At 44.7% G+C, this 24,962-nt stretch overlaps 1 protein-coding gene across 5 annotated transcripts in view; it reads right to left on the bottom strand.

Annotated features, from left to right (window-relative positions):
• Positions 1-269: 269 nt before the first annotated feature.
• Positions 270-24,962, bottom strand: part of PRDM1 (PR/SET domain 1) — a 66,067-nt gene continuing 41,374 nt past the window's right edge. For 3 of the 5 annotated variants that reach the window (XM_037392542.1, XM_037392541.1, XM_037392544.1), the window contains exons 2-7: positions 23,451-23,699; positions 16,555-16,674; positions 13,114-13,366; positions 4,300-5,408; positions 3,862-3,990; positions 270-3,435 (exon numbers count right to left, since the gene is read on the bottom strand). In XM_037392542.1, coding sequence (XP_037248439.1) covers positions 2,860-3,435; positions 3,862-3,990; positions 4,300-5,408; positions 13,114-13,366; positions 16,555-16,674; positions 23,451-23,633 — 2,370 coding nt within the window. In that variant the 5' untranslated portion in view covers positions 23,634-23,699 and the 3' untranslated portion in view covers positions 270-2,859. The other 2 variants (XM_037392543.1, XM_037392540.1) reach the window with 2 other exon arrangements.

Below are 24,962 nucleotides of genomic sequence, written 5' to 3'. Positions count from 1 at the left end.
AATCCTTTTTTTTTTTAAAAAAAAAAAGAGGTATTGGCTAAAACTGACGAGAGCGCCGTAATTAACAGCGCCAGGGTATTCGGCTCTGGCATTGCTGTTTGCAACTTTCAATCACAGAAAATCAGAGCCCACAAAGGCAGAAGTCGGCATTGTTGGAGACATCATCGCCCTCGGCATTGCGCGTGTTTGCGGCTGGGAGGGGAAGACGCCCCGCAACGAGGCTGCGCATGCGGTCAGTGCAGAGAGATTGAAGACAAGGGAAGCATCAGTAAAGCAATGAACACTTATATTTAATTTACATTTGACAATTTGCACATAAATAATGATGTAAACCAATACGTAAACATACGATAGTTTGTTGTTCTAGCAAAGTAAAAAGCCTGGTAACTTTGGTCAGAGTCTTTCTTGAGAGAGACAAAAAAAAAAACCCCAAAACACTGTTGATTGATTGTTGCTACATTCACATGTAAAACGTCTAAGGGAAGGGAGAAACAGTAAAGAGAAGTAACAATTCTTAAAGCTGATGCATATAAATTCTTGTAAAATTTGTATCAAATACAAGAAAGCACTACAGGCAAATAATAGGAAAAGTGTGTGTCCAGTGACAGAGTAGTGATACTTTGGTTTATCCTACAAGTAAGTACTATATTTATGAACTATTGCTACATTTAAAAGATGTCAGCCTCACAATTTGCAGGAGTGGAAATGTAATGAACTGTAGTCCTTCAAAAGCTGTGTTGAGAGACTTATTATTTCAGGATTGTTTGTTTTTTAACAGAAGGCATGAAAATGAAATTTGCTGAGAAAAAGAATCTCCAAATCCTGGATTGCTGAAGTGGGTCATCTTAAAATTTGTAAGTATAACCAGACAGAAGATGTACATGGAGGGGAGATGCTACGTGAATTGACTGTGCAGCTCGTTAACAGCAGGGTAAAACAAGACCAGGGGCTCATCCCAACTACCCCTGCCCCCTTCACTGCGTTTTGCGAACACACCGTGTGTGGGTGGTACCTGGCTGCCTCTCAAGTTTCTTCAGTTGTGTTTTCTGGCTGTGTTTTCACTGACCACCCGGTTCCTTCCCCCCCAGTACACGCTGCCCAGAGAGCAGGGGAGTGATGACCCCCCCATTCTGCAAACAGGGTCGTTCCCACCAAATCTGCTGAGACGCCACGCGTGGGTGACGTGACGTGACGTTATTCACATCAGGTTGTCTGCAAGTTCAGGCTTCCCCTGGACAGCCACGCAAGCATACTTGCGAGTGATAAATGCCTTCGTACAACCTTCTGGTTTTGAGGTCATTGGTAGTATGCAAAACTGGATAACATTTGATTTTCACACTTAGATGAAAAATAGGTTTTATTACATGGTTTGGCTCACAACTTAAGTGGTATAAATATATATACATATACATATATAGTATAGTGGTATAAATATATCTATAAATATACATGTATTCTTTGCTACACCTCAAACGTCACCATATCATCTTTGGGCTTAGCAAAACAAAAAGATAAAAGGACGTGCATTCTATCTTTCCCTGTGCACATTTTGGTTTCTTCTCTAAGTAGCAAAGCGTTTAGATAAAACAGCATTGTCTGCACCACTGGACACAAGCACTGAGGTAATTGTTGTTCAACAACTTTGCAATGCCCTTTTCTTCTTTAATTAAATTAACCACAAAATGTACAAACACAAATACTGAGAGTTGTACAGGAAGGAAGAAAAAAAAATATGTGCCAGGAAAGGACTCTATTACCCACTTTTACCCAGGCAAAGTGGGAGTGAAAAATACAAATAAAACTGAACCCCTTCTTTCTCAGGGAATCTGACCATCTTTTTTTTATCCCTACCATCTTTTTTTTTATCCCTGGAAGGCTCTGGCAAAAAAAAAAAAAAAAAAAAAAAAAAAAAAAAAAAGAGAGAGAGAGAAGAAAGAAGCCTGCCAAAAACTTCCTTTTAGGCAGAATATTAAGAATATTTGTGTGTTTGCTTTTAAACTGCTTTCAGAAACAAAGAACGTAAGTGAGATTCTATTTTGGAAAAGCCACTTTAAGCTGATGCATTCCTTTGGTCATAACATCACATGACAACGTGTGGGGCTAGAGCTGTTTTCTAACAACCTGTGGTATTGTCCATGGCAGGTAGGTGTTTGCTGTGCCACATCTGCTCTGGACAGAGCTGCAGATAGAAGAATCTCTCTCCTATCCTCCGGCAGGCAGGGACAGCAGTTTCTTCCCTGCTTGCTGCTACTCTGCGGGGTTTTTTTTTTCCCTTTTCAATTCCCAGTGGGGTGATTTGTACATAAAAGTACACAGCATTTTTTTCAAACCAACAGATCTAGGATTCTGTATGTCAAACGTCCAACTTTGGCAATACGAAAAACCACATTTGTTTAAAAGACATTGGTACATAAAACATATTTACTGAAGCCCCGATCTTAGGTTCTTAAAACAGATGTGCAGAAAAACATATCTACAAAGAATGGCCATAGAACAAAAAATAAAAACATTTAAAGTAAAAATTACAATGAATTTTCCAGTCATTGTAAACATTTTCCTAATTATTGCTTTTAGAATGATTAATTGCATAATAAATTATGAAGTACTATCATTGAAAAAATAATTATGGATAGATGATTGTCTTTTAGTAACTGGCGAGGCAACGTAGAGTCCTTTGCCCCTTTTTATGCCCTGAGAAAACAGTAACTTTGGAGTTCCTTCTTTCAGCTGGAGAGCGTAGGGAAACTACTGTAAGCCAAGATTGCTTTGCAGCATTGAAACTATGTACAAGCAACTGCTACAGGCACCCTGACTTGCCAAGTCATAAATAAAAAAAAAAAATCACTTTGCCAAAAAGTCTTAAGGGTCCATTGGTTCAACTGTTTCTTGCTTGACCTTTACAGGTAACAGAGGTAGTGGGTGACCATGAGGCAACTTCATAATTGACATATCTGACGACTCGTAAAGGTTGCATCCTGAGGAGAGCAGTCCATTTCCCAGGTTCCTCTGTAGAGATACTTTCAGATTAGCTCCTTCCATTTCCCTCCTGAGCATGGTCAGTATATCCTTCTCCACGATCGATGTTAAGTCGATATTGTCCTCCACTTCTTCCAACTTGTCGGCATTGTCACTGATGTCGAACTTCTCGATCTCCTCGTTGATTCGATTCAGGTCCTCCATGGAGAGGCCCGAGGCAGGGGCAACGGGGCAGTTGCCCTTCAGGTGGACCTGGAGGCTGCAGAGGTGAATGTAGCTCTTGTGGCAGTGGATGCATTTATGGGGACGTTCCCGGGTGTGGAGACGCTTGTGCAGCTTCAGGTGCACAAACTGGGTGAATTTGGCTGGGCAGAGCTTGCACTGGTAAGGCTTCTCTCCAGAGTGGAGCCGCAGGTGGGTTTTGAGATTGCTGGTGCTGCTGAACCGCTTGTGACAAACCTAATGCGGGGGGGGTGGCAGAGAGCAGAGAAACAGGGAATGAGTGGGAGGGGATTTTATGGTTTAAATCACAGACACCTAGGAGGAGACAGCAGAATGAAGCAGCAGCTTTTTATATCTTCACACTTTCTCACAAAGGGAAAAAATCCCCACCTTTTTTATGTAAATATTGCCAAATAGCATTTTGAGTATGGCCGACAGCAAAACTGCATCGGGCAGACGTTGCCCTAGCAGGCTAAAGGCGACTCTGCTCTTACAGATGCTGCCGCACCAGGGCTGGAAACAGCTGCAGCACTGACTGCGGCCCTGAGCAGCTGGGGGCTCGCCACGCAGCCCTCCCTGCACGCCATGCACGCCATGCGCCCGCACGAGCGCTGCCACCCCTTTGGCCTCCAAGGGAGGCTGCCTCTGTGGCATGTGGCATACCTGACACTCGTGGGGTTTTTCTCCCGTGTGTACCAGATAGTGCTTCTGGAGGTGCGCCAGCTGCGTAAAGCCTTTATTGCAAGTCTGGCATTTAAACGGTCTCTCTCCACTGTGTACTCGGAGGTGCACCTAGGGAGAAACAAAGCAATTAACAATTTCCAGTTTCCAGTACTGCAACAGAAGTACTTTCAGAGGTTTCCTAAAGTTAGCGGGAGATTCCCATCACCAAAACACAATGTCATCTAGTTACTTAGGTGGCGTCAGTATGAAAACACTGTCTTTACAACCGTGCTTTCCGGCTGGGAGATGCCCCTATTAAGCCCCAACTGGTAAGCAGCCTAACAAGCAAGGGAGGCCCGTCCCTGCTTTTCCTAGATAACCTACAGGGAGAAACCAGACCCTCTCAAGAAGCCTCACGTCTCGGTCTCCTCTGCTTACCTTCAGATTGGAGAGCTGGCCAAAGGTCTTGGAGCAAACGTTGCATTCGTACTTGATCTTCCCATTCTGCTTCTTCAGTGGGTAGGGGAGGGTTTTGTAACCGGTCACATTCCTCTTACTTTTAATGAGATTCATGGCTTCTTCGCCGCCGGTGGCAGCCAGCACCACTGAGGTAGGTTTAGGTTGCATTATGTGTTCTGAACTGGCTGCTGTTCCAGCTGTGGGCGACCCGCTGGTAGGGCTGCATGGCTTGTCCTTCATGCTGGCGGCAGCACCCGTGATAGAGAAGGCACTGTTAGGTGCTGGTATGAGGAAGTCTCTCGGGTGATCAGGCTGCAGCAGTCGACGGCCTCCTTCGCTGGGCAATGAACTGGGGAGCGTGGTGGGGTTCAGCATGTGGTGGGAAAGGCTACCTCCACTGAGAAGGTTGCCATAAAGAGGATACATCCTTGGGAAAAGATTGAAATTGTTGATGCCATTGATATTGTTCAAAGCGCTTAGGTTATTACAGCTCATATTGAACGGAGGTAATAGGAATTTGGGGTAGTGGGGGTTATAGGACGGTAGAAAGGCAGGCGGGAGGTGGCCAGGGGGTGCGTATCCAGGATAAGACCCCAGTCCTTCTGAGCCGTACGATCCATTCAAGTAAGAGTACGGCTCTCTGTGCTCTTGGGAAGTAGGTGCCAGAGGTGAAACCGTGACCCCTGGACTGCTGTGAGGGCTTGAACTTTTTAAGCTTTGGTCCGGGCTGCTCCTCCCAGAAGGACTTGGTGTAGTAGACGTCTGGATGGGTGAATGAGTAATGTAGCTAGGTCTGTCCATTCCGTATCCTAAGGAAGCTTTCAGATAGTCTTCTGGAATGTGAGGTCGGATCGGGTAGACAACTCGCGGGAAGAAACACCTCTCTGGGCTGTAGTTCTTATGCAAATCATCCAAGTCTTTTTCTGGAGTAACTGGTGAAATGTTGGTCTGGAAGAAGTCTTTTCCTTTTGGAGGATTAGATTCCATTTTCAGGATTTCTTTCACACTGTGCTCCTTCTTTGGGATGCCCTTCTGATAGAGCTCATCTTTATCAGCACTGTGCTGCTTTGGATTAACATGGGTTTGTGCTGAAATACAAAGACAAGTTAATGATTATTCAGATATGCCACCGTCATTACCTCTTTTCAAAACACAATCAAACTCCCACAAGTTTAGTGGGAAGGAAGGGCCACTCTCAGAGATGAGCAATCATTTAACTCACCAGAAGCCTAATTTCTGTGCGAAGAAATGCCTGCTGGTATTAAGTGTTAATAAAAAACATTGCTAATTTAAGGAATACCAGCCAGTACATACAGATCTGAATGATGATTCATTCCTAAAATGCTAGGCTCCACTTTGCAAACTGATTTCACCTTTCTTTCCCTTTACATTTGACTAGCTTTGCTGTCTGTTTTCGACGTCTGTTTAAGCAGTATTTCTAATAAACGCAGTAACAAGCATTTGCTCACAATACAGGTTTAACAGAAGGACTTTGCAGAACGCAAGCTCCCAGAAATGTTCCTCAATAAATAACAAGGCATGACAAATAGGCTTTTGCCAAACCGCAGCAGTCACTTCACCAGCCAGTTCAATTACTTACAGTACCAAAAAAACCATGGCTGGCTAGGATGAAAGCTTTCTTCAAAGAGAAGGTACTCTCCATCAGTAAACAGATCATTACTCATTAAATATACTGCTTAGGAACATCTACAACAAAGCAGACTATTTACTGCAGATTTCTGTGGCATTCAGTCTATGCAAAACTCCTCTGCTTACAGCTGTACTTTATAAAAAAAATGCTGAAGTGAAGCAAAAGAAAGCAAGACTGGTTGGCTCCAGCTTAAGTTGAAATGCACTTAAAAAAAAAAAGAGGGAGGAAAAGAAATATGTATTTAGAAGAAAACAGAAGCTAGCATGCGTTCGGCTCAGTTCAGCACATACACTGTTTATTTGTATTCAAAGACTCATTATCTGGACACAACAGAATATAAACAGTACACTGAAAGATGTCTTCAACAGAAAAAGAAGTCTGCTTTTATCTGCTCTCCCAAAGTTAATAGTTACATAATCTTGAAACGATGACTTGTAAGATACTTTATTATAAGGGAAAATCTACAAGAAGGTTTCATATTCATGGTTAGTTATGTGCAAGGTTTTCCGTCAGGAGGTACAAGTTGATGCCAATAGCTGCGTGACTCAAAAGTATCACAGCCCTTCAGCCAGGTTTCTACTTTTGTGACTGACTGCTCCTACTTCACTAACTGAGGTGAGAAGCAGTTATTTCTGGTTTTTGGAGGACCAGCTGAACCAGGACCAGTGAGGAAAATGCAGACAGGCAATGGCCACGCTGCTTTCATCGCGGATTCTTTGCTTCACTATTCACTGCCCTGACAGAATCTATCATTTGGCAACATTACCCTATAAGGCAAAGAAACAGCCATCTATTAAACGTATCCAAGAAAGCAGCTGCTTTCAAAGCATGCTCCTACTCACAGCAACCCGCTTTACAGTAGCATCCTTTTTCAAACGGCATTAGACTAGTAGCAAGCAATTTTAGTTGGAGATATGTGGGCATTTTGTGGATTTTCAAGTTGCAATGAAATGCAATTGAACACATTTAAGTTCAATTAAAATATTTATGATAAAATATAGGGTGTGTTGTACAGCAAGCATGTACACACGTAAGTGTGCAAGTAGCTTCCTGATTACTTCTCTTGATGTTAAAGTTTAATGCAGAACTGTTTCAATAATAAATTAATAGTGTGTCATATTGCCTGGCGTCAAAAATAATCTATTTTGTTTGGTCGTTCTGTCTGTACTTGTAGACTGGTAAACATTTTCTAACTATCCACCCAAATTTTTGCATATAACACAAGAGATCCTGCTAGGTTCAGGAAGCTCCATAATGGCACTGTGGATAGTACTATCTACATCTTCTTATCAGCTGCCTGTCACCATGCCAGCTTCTCAGAGCAAGCATTCCTGGTGACACTATCATCGGGAATTATCGAGACTTGGAAGTATTGAAAGCTGGGCAGCGGGTGGGAAGCAGGACTTGTGAAGCCTTGCAGCCGAAAAAATAAATAAATACCACCTTATCTGTCGAGCAGGAACTTCAAATTGACACTTTTCTCTTTTAAAGAAAGAAAATCCAGGGGGAGGGGAAGAGGAAGGAGAAGTGCTGGCGCTGCTGGAAAAGTGACAGAGAAACTGGGGCCACTTCAGTTAGAGGAACGGCTCCTACTGTCACAAGGTTAAACATCAGGGTGGGGACATATGTGCCTTATGTGCCGGAGAAAGCCCGCAAGTGACAAAAAGGAAGCTCACACCAAGAACGTAACTTTCTGTGCAACAGGCCCATGCCCCCACCTGACAGGCTAAAGATAATTGCTCTTTCCTTCCCTTCAAAGTTTTCCCAGTAAAGCCTTCCCTCCAACTAATTTCCATGTGTAGACAGAAGCTGCAATATTTAAAGATCATTTTTCAGGTCTAACTGTGACAGTTCTCTTTAGTTCACCAGCTATCTTTGGTCCATAAACCCCCTCTTGGCTTTTTCACCTATTTTACCTGAGCATAAGGGATGCTTCACAACACCAGAGAGATCAAAACATGATCAAGTGTGTCAGCACTGTGTAAAACAAGAGAAGGCAGTGCTGGGGGCCAAGGAGAGGTTCTTACCTTTTATACTGAAAGTGGATTTAAACCAGGGCTGAAACTGACTGAGAGTTTTACAACTTTTCTTGTTGCTCTTAAAGGAGCCATAAAAAGATGTATTTCTTATACATGATTTTTTTGGTTTTACTTCTGATTTTAGAATTAAGTTCTCACTGATGACAATGTCTCCCTCTTGCTCTTGAAATGCATTTTTCCTTCCCACCCCCACATACATACATATACAGTAAATATAGGCACATATTCTTCCAAGATCTGTCTAGTTTCTGTGGTCAGAGAGACACACAGAAAAGAAGTTCATGACAAAACAAGAACAGTGCAGCTGCATTTCTAAGTTACTGATCTGGGGGGAGAGGGGGAAAAAAGAAAGAAAAAAACCCAGACGTGCCTCTTTAGGAGCCTGATCCACTTCTAACTGAGGTCGACAGATTATTTGCTCAGATCTGAGATCAGTGAGTGCGTGCAAGAGGAAAAGGGACAAAACTCCTGACTTTTAAGTATTAATGAAACTTGAGCGGAGGGGCTGCCTGAAGTCACTCCAATGTGGGTGTTCCAGCTACAGACTGCTGCATAGCTATAAGCTTTGCTCTCGTTTCTTGTGCTCCGAGCTGTAGCCTGAGAAAGACTTCATAAGAACAATGACCTGTTTTTTCTAAAAACTTGAAAAACGGTTGTAGGCGGCCAGTAATTTCAATAGTAATTTCAGGAGTGAGATGGTACTGAACACTTCGAGTGGTAGAGCTTAATTATGCCGATTCACATTTTCGATCTAAATTAAGCACCTCTTTTGCTAGTAGAAAGAGAACCTCGAAGTTGTGAAGCAGGCAAAACAAAGAGTGTTTCCATTCAAAATGAGAACGGAGACCTATACATTAGAAGTATATAATTTGATCATCTGTTTTCTAAACGTGTCCAAGGCAGGGTGACATGCCTTGGAAAACATTTTGCTCAGAGAAGGTTTTTAAGGAAGTCTTCAAATAATCCTCAACTTTAAGTCAACTTTAGCCCTCCAATTCTGATTTTGTGAAGACAACCTTTCATATAATTTCAAAATCATTTTCCTGAGCTCTTTTGAAGATTCCAGGAGGCATTTTTTTTAAGCAAGTGCAGATGTTTCCTCCCAACCCAAACAGAAAAAAGCTTCAAAACCAGAAAGTGAAACTGCCCATAAACAAAAGGGAAAGCAAGCAGCAGGGCTTAGCTAACGGCTAGCATGTCAGGGCCAGCAGGAAGAAGAAAAGAATAAACCACATGTAAGAAACAAGCATTAAAAAGTTAAATCTTCACAGAATCTGAAAGATTTTAAATAATACCTCGTTAAGCCTGTTAATGAAACAAAAAGATTGCCAAATGTTTTATAAACATGCAAATTGTCTTCCCCCAACTCAAACTTTTTTCCTGAAGCTTGACCAACAGATGTTACCTGCCTGTACTTGACTGAGGAGACAAACACGACATGAGCAGCAGGAAGTTGCATCATATGATTGCAATACATGAACATTATTATCAAATAGTCATGTCCTGAGTCAACGCAGTTGTTTGGTTTGGGGTTTTTTATTTATTTTTTTTTATTGTTACCCTCTTCACCCTCCATCCCCAAATAATCCCCCCTACAATGAGGTAGGAATAATATGCTAAACTATGTGGGACCCCCAATGCAAATTTCCTCTGTCTGTTTGCTAGTCCAAAAATAAAATATCACAGACAAGACAAACCGAGAGTCCAGTTGAATGAGGCCAAGCATATTTAACACATTACTGGAATTTGACTTTTTGGCCAGCAGAATACATAAATCTTGTGCCATCACACTTAAAACCATTTGATGCACAACACTACCATCTGAAGATGACATATCTCAAATCTTGATAATAAACAACATCAGTGGCTTCAAAACAGGCGGGAAGAAGGGGATCATTTGAAATGAGACTGAGTTTCTGCCACCGGGATAATGCAGTCTTGCCTCCACCACTATTGTGCAACTCTTTGCAGGCACTCCAACATCCACTCAAAGTTACGTAGCTCCACTCAGGGCTAATCATGGCTGTGAAGGTAAGTGTGTGCTTCAGCGTCTGAAGGACCAGGTCAAAGGCCCCAATTCAAGAAAACACAGAGGACAGGGTTAAACCCATAACTAAGTACATGCCTAACTGCTGTCTTGAATCTGGATGCTTTCCTTCTACAGCACAAATGAACTAATGCTGAAGAAGTTACCTTTAATTTGAAAGTTTGCTGTTACAGAGGCAAGTAGATGTTATATGTGGATGTGTAATATATATTTATGCTCTAAAGTGGTAGTTCTTTCATTTTTGAGGCCACTAATTACAGGAAATAAAGCCAGAGAAATTCTCTGATACATTTTTCCCCAGAGGCCCATCCCGCTCAGGTGCTTAAAGAGGAACTGAGGTGCTAAACTCCCAAGACCGTGATCCCCAAACCCCTGAGGCACCTAAAGCAACTGCCTGTATTTTAAATTGGCAAGGCTGGAAGCTTTCCACAGGTGTGTGTCCCAGGTGGCCTGTGCCAGGCTGGGCAACCAGCCAAGGCACGGCTCTTCCAAAGCCTCCTGTGGGCACAGAGACATGGTGCAGGGAGACAGCTGGGTGCAACACAGCAGGGCCAGGAGTTGGCAGTGCTGCTGCCCCACGCTCACACTAGCGTGTGTCCCAGCAGGGTGGAGCCCTGACTTCAGCCTGCAGCGGCACCTGGTCCCCAGCTTTCCCTCCCTCTTCCTCAGAGGGTGCCAAAGCCAGCAGCTAGGAGCTGGGAGAGGCAGCAATGCTCAGCTGCTCCTCTGAGGGAAGCTGTGCCACTTTAAACAGTGAATTATTAGCAATCCGTTTGGCTGGAGAGAGCTTTTCCTGACCTTCTAGCAGCCGGAGGAGGTGACCAGTGCAGGGTGCCCCCAAACAAGACCGTATTAAGATGGGGCAAAGCCCCATGTCTGCAGCAGGTACAAGATGATAGCGATTTGGGGCCAAGCTTTCTGCATTTTATTCATAGATGAACACAATACAAGGGCACCTTGGCCAGGCTTGCAATGGAGGGAAAGGTTAGAGGGGCAGCAGGATGCTCACTAGTTTCAGATTTAACCAGAAGAAGTGGCCTGAGAGGAAGGGGAAAAAGAAAACTGAACAGTACTCACATATGCTTTAAATTCATTTGGTTCCAGTACTAACGCTGGAAAAACCATCCCTGCTTGCACTGTTGCTACAGGGCCTTCAGCAAATAAGCATCTTTGGGAGACGTCTGGATTTTTTTTTCCATACTTTTCAAGAAAGGGTACCCAAACGTTAGAAAACCTCAGTCCTTATGGTATCTGTAGGGTTTCTGGCCCAACTGCAGGCTTTAAGCCTGAATGTGTTTGTCACAAAGATGAGGGGGCAAAATAAAAAAAGTGAGAACTTTTTCTCATTTTTTTGAACGGCTATTTTCTTTAGGTGTAGGGGGCTAACAAAATTTCTGAACAGTTTAAGCAGAATTATCTTTAAAAAGAACAAGGGATATTTTGATTTCAGCATCTGGGAAGATTGTTCTTTTGAATGTTAAGACTGAACTACACAATTGTTGCTAAAGATCCCATCTCTTTAAATCCATATATTGAGCCTACTTTTATTAAAATGGATTATTCTGCACATGTCCAGACACCCCTAGCTTTGACCTGATAAAGATTAACCAGCCAATTCACTGACACTTTCGAAATACATTCCTTGCTCCTTCTGCAAGGCAACCTAAGATGCCAGCAGACGCAGGAAACCAAGGCTGCATTTGTGTATCCTCCTAGCTAGTGGCCAAATATGTCTGGCTGGATGTTTGCAAACTCCTCGTGCACAGAAACCCTTAATGCTGTTGTCTCGTACCACATGTAGGTCCTACTGAAGAGGCAACAGTTCCTCATATCAGGAAATAAAACTGCACAGCAAGTGGTGATATGACATGTGCAAAGATAACAGAATCAGTGAGATATATTTTGAATATGGAATATAGCAGCATAGGACATCCCCTCCCTCTCTTCCCTCTGCCATTAAGACAAAGCAAATTGTTTCCTGTAATTTGTAGGGAAAGACCAAAAACTGGTAGAAGGACAACATCCATGGAGGACAGAGGTACTTTTGATTAATTTGAATGTGTGACATCATTTTCATGATGCGGGGTTACATTTTAGGTCTAATGATCCCCAAAGTAACACTGATACTTTATAAGCCATTATTTGTTGCCAAATAACAGCAAATAGTCCTTTTTATAAGAAAACCTGCTTGCAGTTCTTCCTTCAAATGTCAGTGTAGGGGCTAGCAGGCCAAAAGAATGCTCTGCTCTATCTCAGAGCAGCTAGCGGGGGGGGGGAGTAAGCCTAAGAGTCAAATGAGAAGTCAGCAAGAATCTCTCCCTCTCTTCAAGTGGCTCTGGGTGATGCGCTAGGCAGTGATTAAGCTATGAGTAAAGCGCTGAGGCTGGATATGGTCAGAAACCGCAGAGGAACACAGAGATAAAACTCCTGGAAATACCTCTTCCCCCTGCTACCAATGCTATTATTTTTGAACAGAAAATGAAAGCTGCAATACACAGCCAAGAAACAGGGACGAAATACACTGACTGAGCTTAAAAAACAAGTAGCAAGATGAGAAGACGACAGGAGGTTTGCTCCCATAAGCGTAGATGCAAGGCTCAAAGAGCATTATGCAGTAAACATATATTTTGTCAAGACACCTAGACAGAGTCATGGCACATAGCCACTTCCTTGTACAGTGAGGGCAGCCCTTTGGGAGCATGACCAGCCAGCCTTTAGTATATGCCATCAAAGCAGAATTTTGCTCAATGCACTATGAAATCTAGACGTGGAAAGTTTGAGAGTGAACAAACATCTACAGTTTTGAAGGCAGAGGATGTATTCAGGTTGTCTGTCCAGAATAAAACAGTAACCATTCACAGTTTTTATACTGTGTTTACATTCGAATGGGCAAAGGGAACTCTTTCTGTTGGGGTTTTTAATTCCCCTTTTCCACTCTGAGCTACCTACTGTGACACAACAGGTGATGCAGCTGTGTAATTATACAACTTATTATTAGATCACATAGGCAGAAGAGACATTACTAGCATTCCTTGTTTACACTGTAATCCACTTACTAAGGTTCATCATCGTCAGCTCTCTGGAAGAGGGATAGTGCAGCCTCTCTGCAAAGTCTCGGCAATACCACACAAGCAGCTCTTGGTTGGCAGGGATGGCCTTGATGGTGTAGAAGTAGATGTTCATTCCATTCTGACAAGCAGCCAAGTTCTGTTCCTGAACAGAGTAGCCAGGGTTTACATAACGCATCCAGTTGCTCTTGTCCTCATTAAATCCGTCAATGAAGTGGTGAAGCTCACCACTCGAATAGATCTGGAATAGAGAGTAAGGGCTTATGAATATATATACGCACAATACGTAACACATGCACACAGAGTCCAGAGGGGAAAAATTACAGGGTTTTGTTTGTGGTTTTTTTTTTTTTTACATGAACAGATAATACTGTAATAATAATTCAAGCTGGGTTGCCCCCTTTCCAGCTATGCTATCCTCTGCGGTAAGGAAATAGATGCTTATTCAAAGTTCACCATCACTTTTTCCATTTCTGCTTATCCTGTGTCACTGCTAGTATGGACAAATCAGACCCAAAATATGAAATGCAGAGTACTCTCCCTGTGTGAACAGTGTACCTTAGAGTCCTTTTCCCGGTGCTATGATCAACAAGTGGGTGATGCTGATGACTGCAGGTCTGAGTGCATGCTTGCATTAATGCTTTGAGTCACCTGTGTATAAGACTGACTGGCTGTGCTACGTCAGAGTCTTTCTTGCCTTTTTCTATGGCCTCTGTACTTGCAGTTTCCTACCACCTCCACCCAAAGGTTTAAACTATACAAACATCCTCCACCCCCCCCAGAGTCCTAAGCAACACTTGCTCACAGTTGGACTGTAACCCTTTTGTGGAAAGGCTGGGCGAGGCAAAGATGAACTTCACCTGCCATAACTGAAAGACCTGGAGAGGGGCTAGCCAAAAAAAAGTCACTTTTCTTATCGAGGGACATGTTCTGGCTTGTCCACGAGGGGAAAGAAAACATGAATGTAAAAACCGCTCAGCGACTTGGGGAGAAAGAAGACCCAATCACTGACAGAAGCTACTGTTTCTTAAAAGCCATAAGAATAAGAAAGTTATTAAAAAAAAAACCAAAACACATTAAAAAAAATGCCAGAGACGTGTTTGTTAAAGACACATCCCTTACTCTCAGGAGGAACCAGCTCCATTCTGGATGAAATGGGGTTCCTGGGTTTTGCAAAACAGATGGCCGGGCAATAGCCAGACCTTGAAGTGGGAGCAGCCTGCACCAGCGACGCACCTCGGTGAGCAGGAAATGCCCTTCTGAAGGGGAGACAGAGCTCACTCCAGGGGGAAAACACTCCATGGCCTGTTCCTGCCTTCGTGTTCACACCACTGTCTTCTGCAACTACCTGGCCAGGCAGCACACCCTGCGAGCGCCCACCGGCCAGCTGGGACCTCTCTTCTGGAGAGAGCCACCAGCGGAGAGGGGCGAGGCAGCCTGGCCCTTTAACGCGGGCCATAAACACCAGAATCACTTTCTTTAAGAGTAACTTCCTGTAAACTGAGAAGGGGGAAATACATGTGGCCTCATCAAAGCAGCTTGTGAGAGATTTTGCGGTGTGTTTGTTATGAGAAAATGGAAGGGAGCCGGGCAAGTTGTGCTGCATCAAGAGGAGCCTTTGGGTTTCTCTGCTCACCCCAGCTAGCAAACTTCCAGGAACGCGGGGCTCCGGCACTTGACGCCTGCCGCCGCTTCCCAAACTGGCCCTCCACCGCTCCCACAGCATGGCCACGGATGCTGCCGGTCACTGTGCTCCGACTGCAGGGCAAAGGCACCCCACCAGGCTCCCACCTATTCTGGGGAAGGCGAGACCAGATGTGCTGAGTCATGGCGCAGTTCCCAGAAATGACGTTGGCCCCGGGTGGCCCCACTCCCCTCACACAGGCAAGGCGCAGGCAGCATCCCCCCACGCGTGTAGCAGATGTTCCCACTCCTGCCAGCAAGCCCAGGATGCCTTTAATAACATGTGGGAAGTTATCTCCCACAATTTCCTTTGCATATGCAAGCCTGTGTCAGACCCCTAGGAAGGAATTCATTTTTGCTGCAGCAGCCTGGCTTGAATGAATCAAGAAACTGTAACAGAGAATTTAATGATGCTTAGATGGCTCCTAGGATATTATTTCTGAGGATCCCTCTGCATTAAGGCTTAAAGTCACATCATAAGAATGATGTAATCTCTCTCGCTGCAACATATGAATGAAGACCTGCAAGATGGTTAGCAGTCCCTCTTCCCGATGCTTGCTGCCTTATTAACAACTAGCAGAGCTAGGGCTGGCATACTGGTCTCTTCCTACGCTGGGTGCAAGCTTCTGAAAAATTCAGCTAAAAGAAACATTTTGTAGCCTTATGAATGTGAAAACAGTTGCCTGCTTCATAAAAGCACTCATGCATATAACTGCCTGTGCAATGCTGTATTAAGATCTGAGAAAACCAAAATGATGCAATTAGGTAGGAAGAAAGGGGTGTGGGGAACGCTGCTGCTTGCCCTGGGTTTCACCTGCATATGAGGCTGGGATATTACTAAGGCAGACAGGCACCTGGGCACAGAGGCTTGGATATACTCCCAAATCCACCAACTTAGACACAACCTAAATGGCTAGAAGGCAGCAAAACAAATCCATGGAAGGAGATGGGGCTGAAGGAATGTTCTTTAACAATTAATAATGAGTCTGTAAAGGAAACCGAGGATTATGTCAACTGATAAACTGGAAGCACATTCCCCAGCACAGACTTCCCAAGCCAAAACGAATTGCCTGGTGTTCCCTTCCAGCTTATACTACAGAGTACAAATTAGGCATCACCTCTAGCGTTTGTCTGCCATTAATGGATTTGCCCCTTCACTAAGATCTGTAGGCTGCTTTTTTAACACTCTCTGAAGTGGACTAGAAAAGCTTATGACTTGAATGATATATGCTGAAGACCACCACCACCATGTTACAGTAGTTCTATTCAAAATTGGGGGGGGGGAAGTCACAAAACGTATCGTAATTCCAGATTAAAAGATTATGCAGTACTTTTAAAAGATTATGCAGTACTTTCACAGTTTCTTCATAGCTGGAAAAATCAAGGGTACATGATATTTGCATAAACAAGAATGACTTTCTGCTGTAAAGAAATGCAAAATAACCTGCCCCTACAGCAAGCAGCAGAACTATTTCTTTACACAATCAAGCACAAATCTGTTTCGAAGACAGAGCCAGGAGAGGCTGTGCATCTCTGCTCTCTACACCCACGCAGTCCCTATATCCAAGACAGCCAGGCTCTTACTCGGCTTAGTTCACCCCACTGGCCCTGTTCGTGCCTGGCCGCATACAGAAGTTACCCCCTGCATTCACACAGGTCTGAAGCAGGAAGTGACCCAGCTTCTCAGCTGTACTCATCTAGTGATCTGCTTACTGCAACAACATGGTGCTGTTTTTTTCTGCTTACCCGCCAAAAGTATTTTCTGTTCGCATTCTTGGGAACTGTATCACTGGTATAGATCTCTCCTACCAGGGGTCCAAAGCGTGTTCCTTTCGGAATGTACTCTTTGCTTATAACTCCAGTGACCTACAAGAAGAGCAGCACAGGATCAGTCCATTGCCAACGGAAATTGAAGAGTCTTCCTTCCTCTCCCCTGTCCCCCAAACTTAACAAGGTTAATGAGGTAAAGCAACCGATGAAAGAAATTTTTAGTGACAAGTCAGCAAAACAGAAATAAATTAACGAAGTTGGATATGGTATCACCAGATTTATTAGATACCAGCATCTTACTGAGACATACAGAAGCCAAAGATGAACACCACCTGAAAAGTGTGTTTTGTGGAAATACATTTACAAGAAGAAACAGTAAACAAAATGTATAGAGACTGTCAAATATCTTCAGAAGTTATTTCTCTTATCAAAGGCAACCTCCAAAAGTCTAGTTCCAGCAAACAAAAATATTCAACAGCTATCAATCACTTTACTGCTACAGAGCTTGCTTTTTCTAATAAGTTAGGGACTGGAATGACTGCTCTTCCAGATCAAAACGAAACTTCCCCCACCGCGCCACACACACACCCCCCCACACCCCCTTAACTCTGTACCCGTCCTGATAGCTAAAAGGAGAACAACAAAAAAAGATGACCTACAATCCTCTCACCAGCATACAGTGGCATACAAAACAGAGTATGAAAAGGCTTTGGGACATGTACTCACAGATCACCCTCTTTTATAAAAAGGAGGCAGCAGTTCCAGTAACATACGCCAAGTGGGTTTGGTCAAAAAGACGTAAGGGTTTTGATGAAAATGCTCCACTATGCTAGGTCTAAGAAATGTACTCTAGTTGTTCAGCTTCCTTCTTGACAGTAATTATACCAAAAAAAAAGTCACTGACCACAAATCAGGAAGCAATTCATCACTATTCAGAAGAACGTGCCTTGGAGTAACCCTTTGCAAAACACCGCTGAGTTATTGGTTTTGTCTCTCTCTGTTCCTCACCAATCTTCTTAAATTTAATGTATCCAAACAATGTTAGAAAACCAACAATTTTGTAAAGCAAAAACCCCAAGCCTTTGCAAGACTGATCCTACTGCTTAGATAGTGGAAAAAAGGAAGGTAAAAAGCCCATTAATTTGGTGTTATAACCAAACTTTCATGGCAAAATGCATCAATCTTATCCCCTTCAAATATCTTGCCATTTGTCTTTTTGCTTGCCAGGATTTCAGAACAAGACAGTAACAGCAGAAGTGGTTGACAACTGAGATTACTGCTGTCTATACCCCACAAGGAATCAGTGTTCTTACCAAAGCAGATTAGCCCTCATCAGACCCTACAGATAGCTCACTTCAGTGAGCATGTCTTTTTGTTCCTAACAGTCCTTCATAGCAAAGGACAGTAAAACCCGTGGACTATAGGCAGCACTTCACAAACTAGCTGAGTCTTGTGATTTTCTCATGCTGCATTTTCTTCTGTTGTATCACCCTTGGTGTGACAGAGGGAGAAAGACAGACAGAGAAATGCTTGCCTGTGTACTGGTCAAGACTGAAAATCCAAGTAAACAACTAACGCCTAGCGTAATTTCACGTTAAATGTCAAAATAAAGGAGACAAATAATAGCCATGGAATCAAGGCAGTAATCCAGCCGGAAACAGATTGCTGGGTGTACATGGTGAGTGTTTGCGCTTGTCTGCATTTCAACATGTGTTTCAGCATATTACAAAAAAATTAAACGTCAACAGTAAAGGTAGTTAAATGCTCCATTGATCTGTGCATCTGGACTGAAGAGAGAGAAAAGGGACTTCCAGAAATTTTCCTACACCTACCACAAGCTGAAACAAGCTCGGTGGCTCAGTTTTATTTTTGTCTTGCTTGTACATTTCTCATAGCTGAAAAAGGCAGATGTTCTTCTCATCTTCCCCATATATCTTCATTTACATCCATCTGCCCTCTCAAGAAAAGTTCACAACCAAGCTACAGCACACCCTATCAGTTCTACTGCATGGTAGCTCGAGTTTTTTCATAGTTTTAGAATAGCCTGGCCTTAATTAAAACAACTTTAATGAAATTCTCAGAATCTCTAGAAATCATCCTTGAACTAGTCAACTTGAAACACTCACTGAACTACTGTCTCTGACATAGCAGATACTTTTTGATATTCACCTTACATGCAGTGCTTGCTTTTCCTCCAGCACAGCTGGACACGAAGACGATTTCTCACCCTATACCCACCAGAAGGTTATTTTGGCAGAGAATGCTCTGCACATCCACGTATGCCAACAGTGAAGTTTTGCTAAACCAGACCAAAGCTGTCCAGATGACTTTTAACTAAGGGTAGCTTTCGGGTCAGCAATTCTTGGCCTCCGTTGTGCCCCTACAAGCTCAGTTACCCTCCAGGAGAGGGGTATCAGCAGTGCCAGGTGGCTCCAGACTGCTGGCAGCCGCCCCCAAAAGGGGCTCCTGCCCTGCTGCAGCTTAAAGGGTGTCATTTAACAAGTGGCCACGAAGTACAGAGCTGCCGAGGGCTTGCAGGCAAAACGGCAAAGGAATTCCACGTCCAGAACGGAGGAGAAGCCGTCTTCGGGCTGCCGGGAAGCTGCCGCAGAGAGGCATTTCAGACTTGTGTCCACCAGGTGTCCTTCAGCAGACTGCTGCGCCTCAGCGATGAGACCTTCCGAAAAAGCCTCGTGGCCGGGAACCGCAGGGAAGCACGACCTGAGCTAGCTCCCCGCAAGTAAAACCCTCCCTGCTGCCCTTGTGTAGCCTCCTGGGTCTGAACGATGCCGTAAGGGAGCAACACGCTATTTTGTGAACAATTTCCTCTCTACAGACACTTAACCCCTCTCCCTTCGAAGCTCCAGCTTTCAACGCTCTTGCAAGCGGGCCGCTACCACTTTTTTCCTTCCAGTAAACCAGCCATTTCTAGCACGAAGATGAAGCCTAGCGTCAGCCTCCCGCCGCAGGGCCGGCACCCGGCGCTGCGGGCTGCTGCGGCTCCTGCCGAGGCTCGCCCGCCCTCCTCCCGGCCCGAGCGCAGCGGGGTGCGCCCAGAGGAGCCGGCTGGCGAGCGGGGCCAGCTGCAACCTGGAGGCGCTGCAGCGGCGGCGCCCGGCCGGGCTGGCGGGAAGAGCCCCGCCGCCTGCGGGCTGGCCCGGCTCGGGCTGCCCGGGGCCGGGGCCGGGAGCAGCCGGGGCGGCGGCGGCCCTGGAACTGACCAGGGTCCTAATGCGGCGCCGGGGGCCGGCGGCGGGCAGGGGCACGCCCGGAGCCCGCCGAGCCCGGCCAGCGGGCCCGGTGGCGGAGCACAGCCCGCCCCGCCCGCTCCCCCCGGACAGGAGACGGATGGGCTCCCGTTCCATATCTGGTATTAGAAGGCGCCTGGAAAGACCAAGGCTCCTACATCTTTGGTTGGGGAGAGGGCACTGGGAGTAAACAACCACCCCTGCTAATTCTGCAAGGGCAAGGTATTTTGCAGCTGGGACCCCCTAAACTGCTTTAAAAAAAACAAACCGAAACACAGCACCTAACGAACTCTTATTGGCTTCAGTGAAATAACAGTATTCTCCAAATGCAAATCGGGAAGGCCATCACGTGTCCTGGAATGACACCGATTTTTTTTTTTTTTTTAAACTACTAGTTCTACAGTTACATAAAACTGCATAAATTTTATGCCTTCGTTCAGTGACCAGTTTTCTAGAAGATGTGCCATGAAATAAAGTGCCATGAAAGAATCTAGAAGATACACCATGAAATTTCAGATTGCTTCCTTGGTGATCACATACAAAACCAACGAAATCAAAGCAACAGGGGAGAGCAAGTGTCGCAGATCAGCAAGGCACACTTTGAAACAGCTCAAAATCACTGCTTTCGTTAAAATCACTGATTCAGGGTCTAAGAAACAGCCTTGTCAGGGAAATGCAACAAGTAACGGGTTTGCTGAGATACATTTCTCTCTGTCAAGCTCGTGGACCAGGATGAGGCACTAGGAGTATTCAAGACAGCAAAATAACTGGCACTTCATATCAAGAAGGGCTGTTCAGGCTTTAAGGACTGAAAACAAAGGGGAAAATTACTGAAAAGAAGAAGATGGTTTTAAATATCTGCATGAAAAAGAGGATTCGCATATGGCCTTCTAGAGTGTGATTTTGGCACTGCATTTCATCATTTTCTGTCAATCACTAAAACTGGAGGAAAGAATAAATAATTCACGCATAAAAATAAATACATGACTTCATGTAAATCCAGCAGCCTAAAATGTTACGAGCAGTAGTAATTCATTTTTTAAAATGCTGACACATACTGTGAACTCATAATGAAAAAAGTGTCCTTCAGAAAAATCCCCGACCAAGATCCAAGAATAAACAAGAGTATGACGTGTCATGGACTCCCTTGCAAATTCAATAAACCTTTAAAGAGGAGCTACTCACTTCACAAAGCATGCAAGGAAAAGAAACACAAAAAGCAACCCTCCCCAAACAACAGCGGTTGTACTTCCTCCCTCCTAAGCAGGCACGCCAGTACTTTTCCTACTCCAAGTGGAGATACAATACTAATCATGACAGCACCAGGATTTCATGATCTAATCATGACAGTATTAGCATTTCACAAGCGATGTATTATGTATGTTTTTGTCAATAAACTGACTCAGCATTTAAAACTCTCAACCAGATGAAGCCACAGCTCTCCCCAAAGTTAACAATGAAGACAGCTCACATGTGAAACCCCCTGGCAAACACGCACGATGCATCTCCTGAAGTCTTACCTCATCCTTTCGCAAGTGAAAAAATCCCATCCTACCAAATTGTCAGGACTCCAGCAGTTTTCCATGAGGTCAAAACCAGAATCAGGTTCCCTTGCTGACCCCACAAATGCTGATGTGCAAAAGCAACATACACCCTGTCCTGACCCCACTGAACAAAATCAGACTCGGAAGACAGACCGAAAAAAATAATGTTTCACATCAGCAGTTGTTGGAACGCAAACGGATCACACCATTTACATCTATTTCACCCTGCAGACAAGTAGCAAACAAGTGCCCTGTCCGTACATTTACAGGACTATAGCTTTCACGGAAAGTGGGGTAAAAAAAAAAAGGATCAGACCGGCCTTTTCTTTCAGAACTACCTTTGAAATAGTCAGGGTTCAAAAGTTCCTATTGCTCCTTACAGTAGGTGCTATTCAGCACAAATAAAAGACCGGGGGGAACTCTGGAGAACAAAAGGAGGATGTCCTATATTCAGACTCCCACTAGCAGGTAGCTGCATGGGTCACATTTTACAAGGAAGAACCGGGAATCTTTTAACAACTTCTCTCTCTCCCCCCACCTCTTACACAGAGATGGCAGCAATCCTCCTACCCTGATTCACTAACCTGAGCTATAGCATAAGGAAATTACACCTCGGTGTTTCCAAACACAGTGCTGGGAATTTTGAAAGCTCCTTGGACATCTCCTGCCATGGCAGCAGGACTCAATAGGGGCAGAGAGAGCAAGCAGCCTGAGCAGCCAATCAGTCACCAGCCGTCTGCCCAGGATCTGCCTGAGCTGTCGCGCTGCAAGCTCATTCTTCAACCAAGAAATCGTGCCGTATCACACAGTGGAGTCACGGCTTTATCTCTCCCCCCCCAAGTAAGATCTGTCTAACGACGCATTAACACAAAACAAGGTTTCGCACTTATTTTCTGGAGCGCGTCCTTTCTCTGCCAAAGCTCTGCAGGGCAGGGCAGATGGGAAGACAAGAGTGATTTAAAGACAAATTTAGCTTTAAACTCTTACCAAACCTACTAGGCACTGTATTAGGCACTGCCAAGCTGAATTCCACGGTGCCAGTACCCTCCAGCTGGGGGTCTCGCCCTATTTCTGCACACAGGATTAAACAAGTACCTACTTTGAAAGGAAATATTTGATAGGCACAGATGAGCGTACCTCTTCTTTTCAGCTCTGTGGTCAGTGTGTTTAGCCAAAGTAGAAGCACAGGTAATAGCTGCTGTACCACAAGTCTCAGCACAAGGAGAAATGAAGGGTTGTCCCTTGGGTTATTACCCTGCTGAACATCACACCTAGCTATAATAGCTACTCTATATGAAGGAGTAAACACAAAACCAAATTGCTCATCCGGGCTCATTTCTTTCCAGCCCTTCTGAAACAACAACAAAGAATGTACCCACTCCAGGGACAAGGATAGGACAGACTTGCACGGCTAGCTACCAGTGAAGATACTGTCCCAGATAAACTAAAGTTAATTTAAGCTACGGCCACCCCTCTGTCAAGCTTGCTACAGTTCCACCATCACTTCCTTAACCAACATGCTGGAGTTTTTAAGAATTTAGGAAGTCGGGAATACAGCAAGCTCATGAAAAGAATAAAGCAATTTCATAACCAAAGGGAAAACAAAAAGAAATAATTAAACACATTTCCAGGAATTTGGTGGGGTTTTTTCCCTCTACTTTTTTTAAAGCTATTTATTGGACAACCGAGGCACTTTAATCTCTGAGCCAGAGGCAATGAATGGTCCTGGCAAACAGCAGTCTAGAAATTGGCACAGAGAACTACCCCACAGTTTAAATATGCTTATTCAGATGCTGTTCAAATTGTGAAAATTTAACTGTTTGTGAATTGGTACAGAACCAGTTTCAGGGATAGGCTTGCTGCAACTTCCAGTGAAAATATTACACAACAGATAACCAGCTCACAGTTTCTTAAAAGAGTTATTAGGGTCCCATCTTAAAAGCCAGCAGGCAGCAGTTGGTGGTGGTGGGGTGGGTGTGTGTATGTGTTAAAGAATGGAAGCCAGTGTGAGCACACACTTTCCGAAGCGCTGTGATTTGGCTTGTCCGACTCCAACCTTCCCCAGAGCATTGCCGCTTACCTCTTTGCAGTTAGATGCGTATTTGAAAGTCAAGTTCCTTGGCAAGGAAGCCTCTGCCTGAGTTAGGGTGCCTCCATCGGCACTGGGATCCAACGGGTGATCATTTACAATGTACGTGCATTTCTCTTCAAAATCAGCTTCCGTCCACAGAGTCATGTCAGCATCCTCCATGTCCATTTTCATTGTCCACTCTCTCCCTTTCACCAGATTCTTGAAACTCACAGCGTCCGAGCTACACTGTGTAGCAGCCTGGAAAAAAAGAAAACAGCCTTTAATCCTCATTGTCCTTCAGTGTTGTGGTTTCCGTTGATACAGCATGACTAATACAGTAGTCTGTGACACTTTAAAAGCGTATGCAGGATAGTTGGTATAGTTGAGTAATAGCCAAAAAGCAGCATAAACGAAGCTGCTCTGACTGAAGCAGCGCCTTAAAATGCCAGCCTCAGTAATAATGAGGAGGGAACAAAAACAAAGAGGAAAAAATCCTTAGGCTGACAACCACTTTACCTTTTTCAGACACTTTCCTTAATGCATCAGAGAGAAAAAAAGTATTCCGTGCTGAAGAAAACGTGGGGTCATGGCCACAAGACCACTTAGTCGCCTGTGGAAAAGCTGCCTCAGAAAAGTGTCACAAACAAGGAGAGGAAGAGGAAAGGAGCTGCTGTCTGCGTCTGAATGAAGCTAAAAATGGAAAGCGCATGTTGGAAGAGCGGAACCCAGCCTTGCCTCTTCCAAATGGGGAAGCCTGAACTTTCCCACCAGCTTTCAACACACAAACAACTTTCAAAACAACCTGGCCCCCCCGCCTCCTCCTGACGTCCCCTTATCCTTTGGCATGGAAGGCTGAGAAAGCCGACATCCTGCCAGCATCACTGCAGCAGCAGCAGCCCTGCAAAAAGCACTGCAACATGTTCTTGGGGGCCAAAAAAGAAAAGGAGCAAGGGAAATAAATAAAATCAATAATAAGAGAAAGTTTTTCTCTCCCTTTTGATTTTGATGGTACCTCTGAGAATTAATACCTCAAAGCACTGATAGGAGCCTCACAGGACAATTCCACCAAGTCCCTCAGCCCCTCTGTCTATTCGGGACAGAAGCACTGTTACCAAACCTATCCCCAAACAGGTACTAGGTCGAGCTCTTTCCGTAAGGTTCATTAGGGACCACAATCTGTGCCTGCGCTGGTAGCCGGGAATGACGTTCAAGCCCGGCATAAAATCCCTTCATTTTTCCTTTTCGGATACACAGCCACTGTGAAATTCACACCCTTCCTCCGGGAAAAACGAAACGCGGAGACAGAAAGCACCCGGTCTTCCGAGGAAGAGGTTAAGGGCTGCCGGACTCCGGGTTACCGGCAGACCCCGGCGCCGCGCCGGGGAGGCACGGCCGGGCCGCCCGCAGCCGCCCGGCGAGGCTGGGGCGGGGGTCGCGGCAGGCAAGCTCCCCCCGGCCCCGGGACCGGCCCCCGCGCCCCGACCCCAGCGCCGCCGAGGCGAGCGGTGCCACAGCGACTGA

Source organism: Falco rusticolus, chromosome 6, assembly GCF_015220075.1.
Source record: "Falco rusticolus isolate bFalRus1 chromosome 6, bFalRus1.pri, whole genome shotgun sequence".
NCBI lineage: Eukaryota > Metazoa > Chordata > Aves > Falconiformes > Falconidae > Falco > Falco rusticolus.
This window is presented reverse-complemented; position numbering and strand designations above follow the sequence as displayed.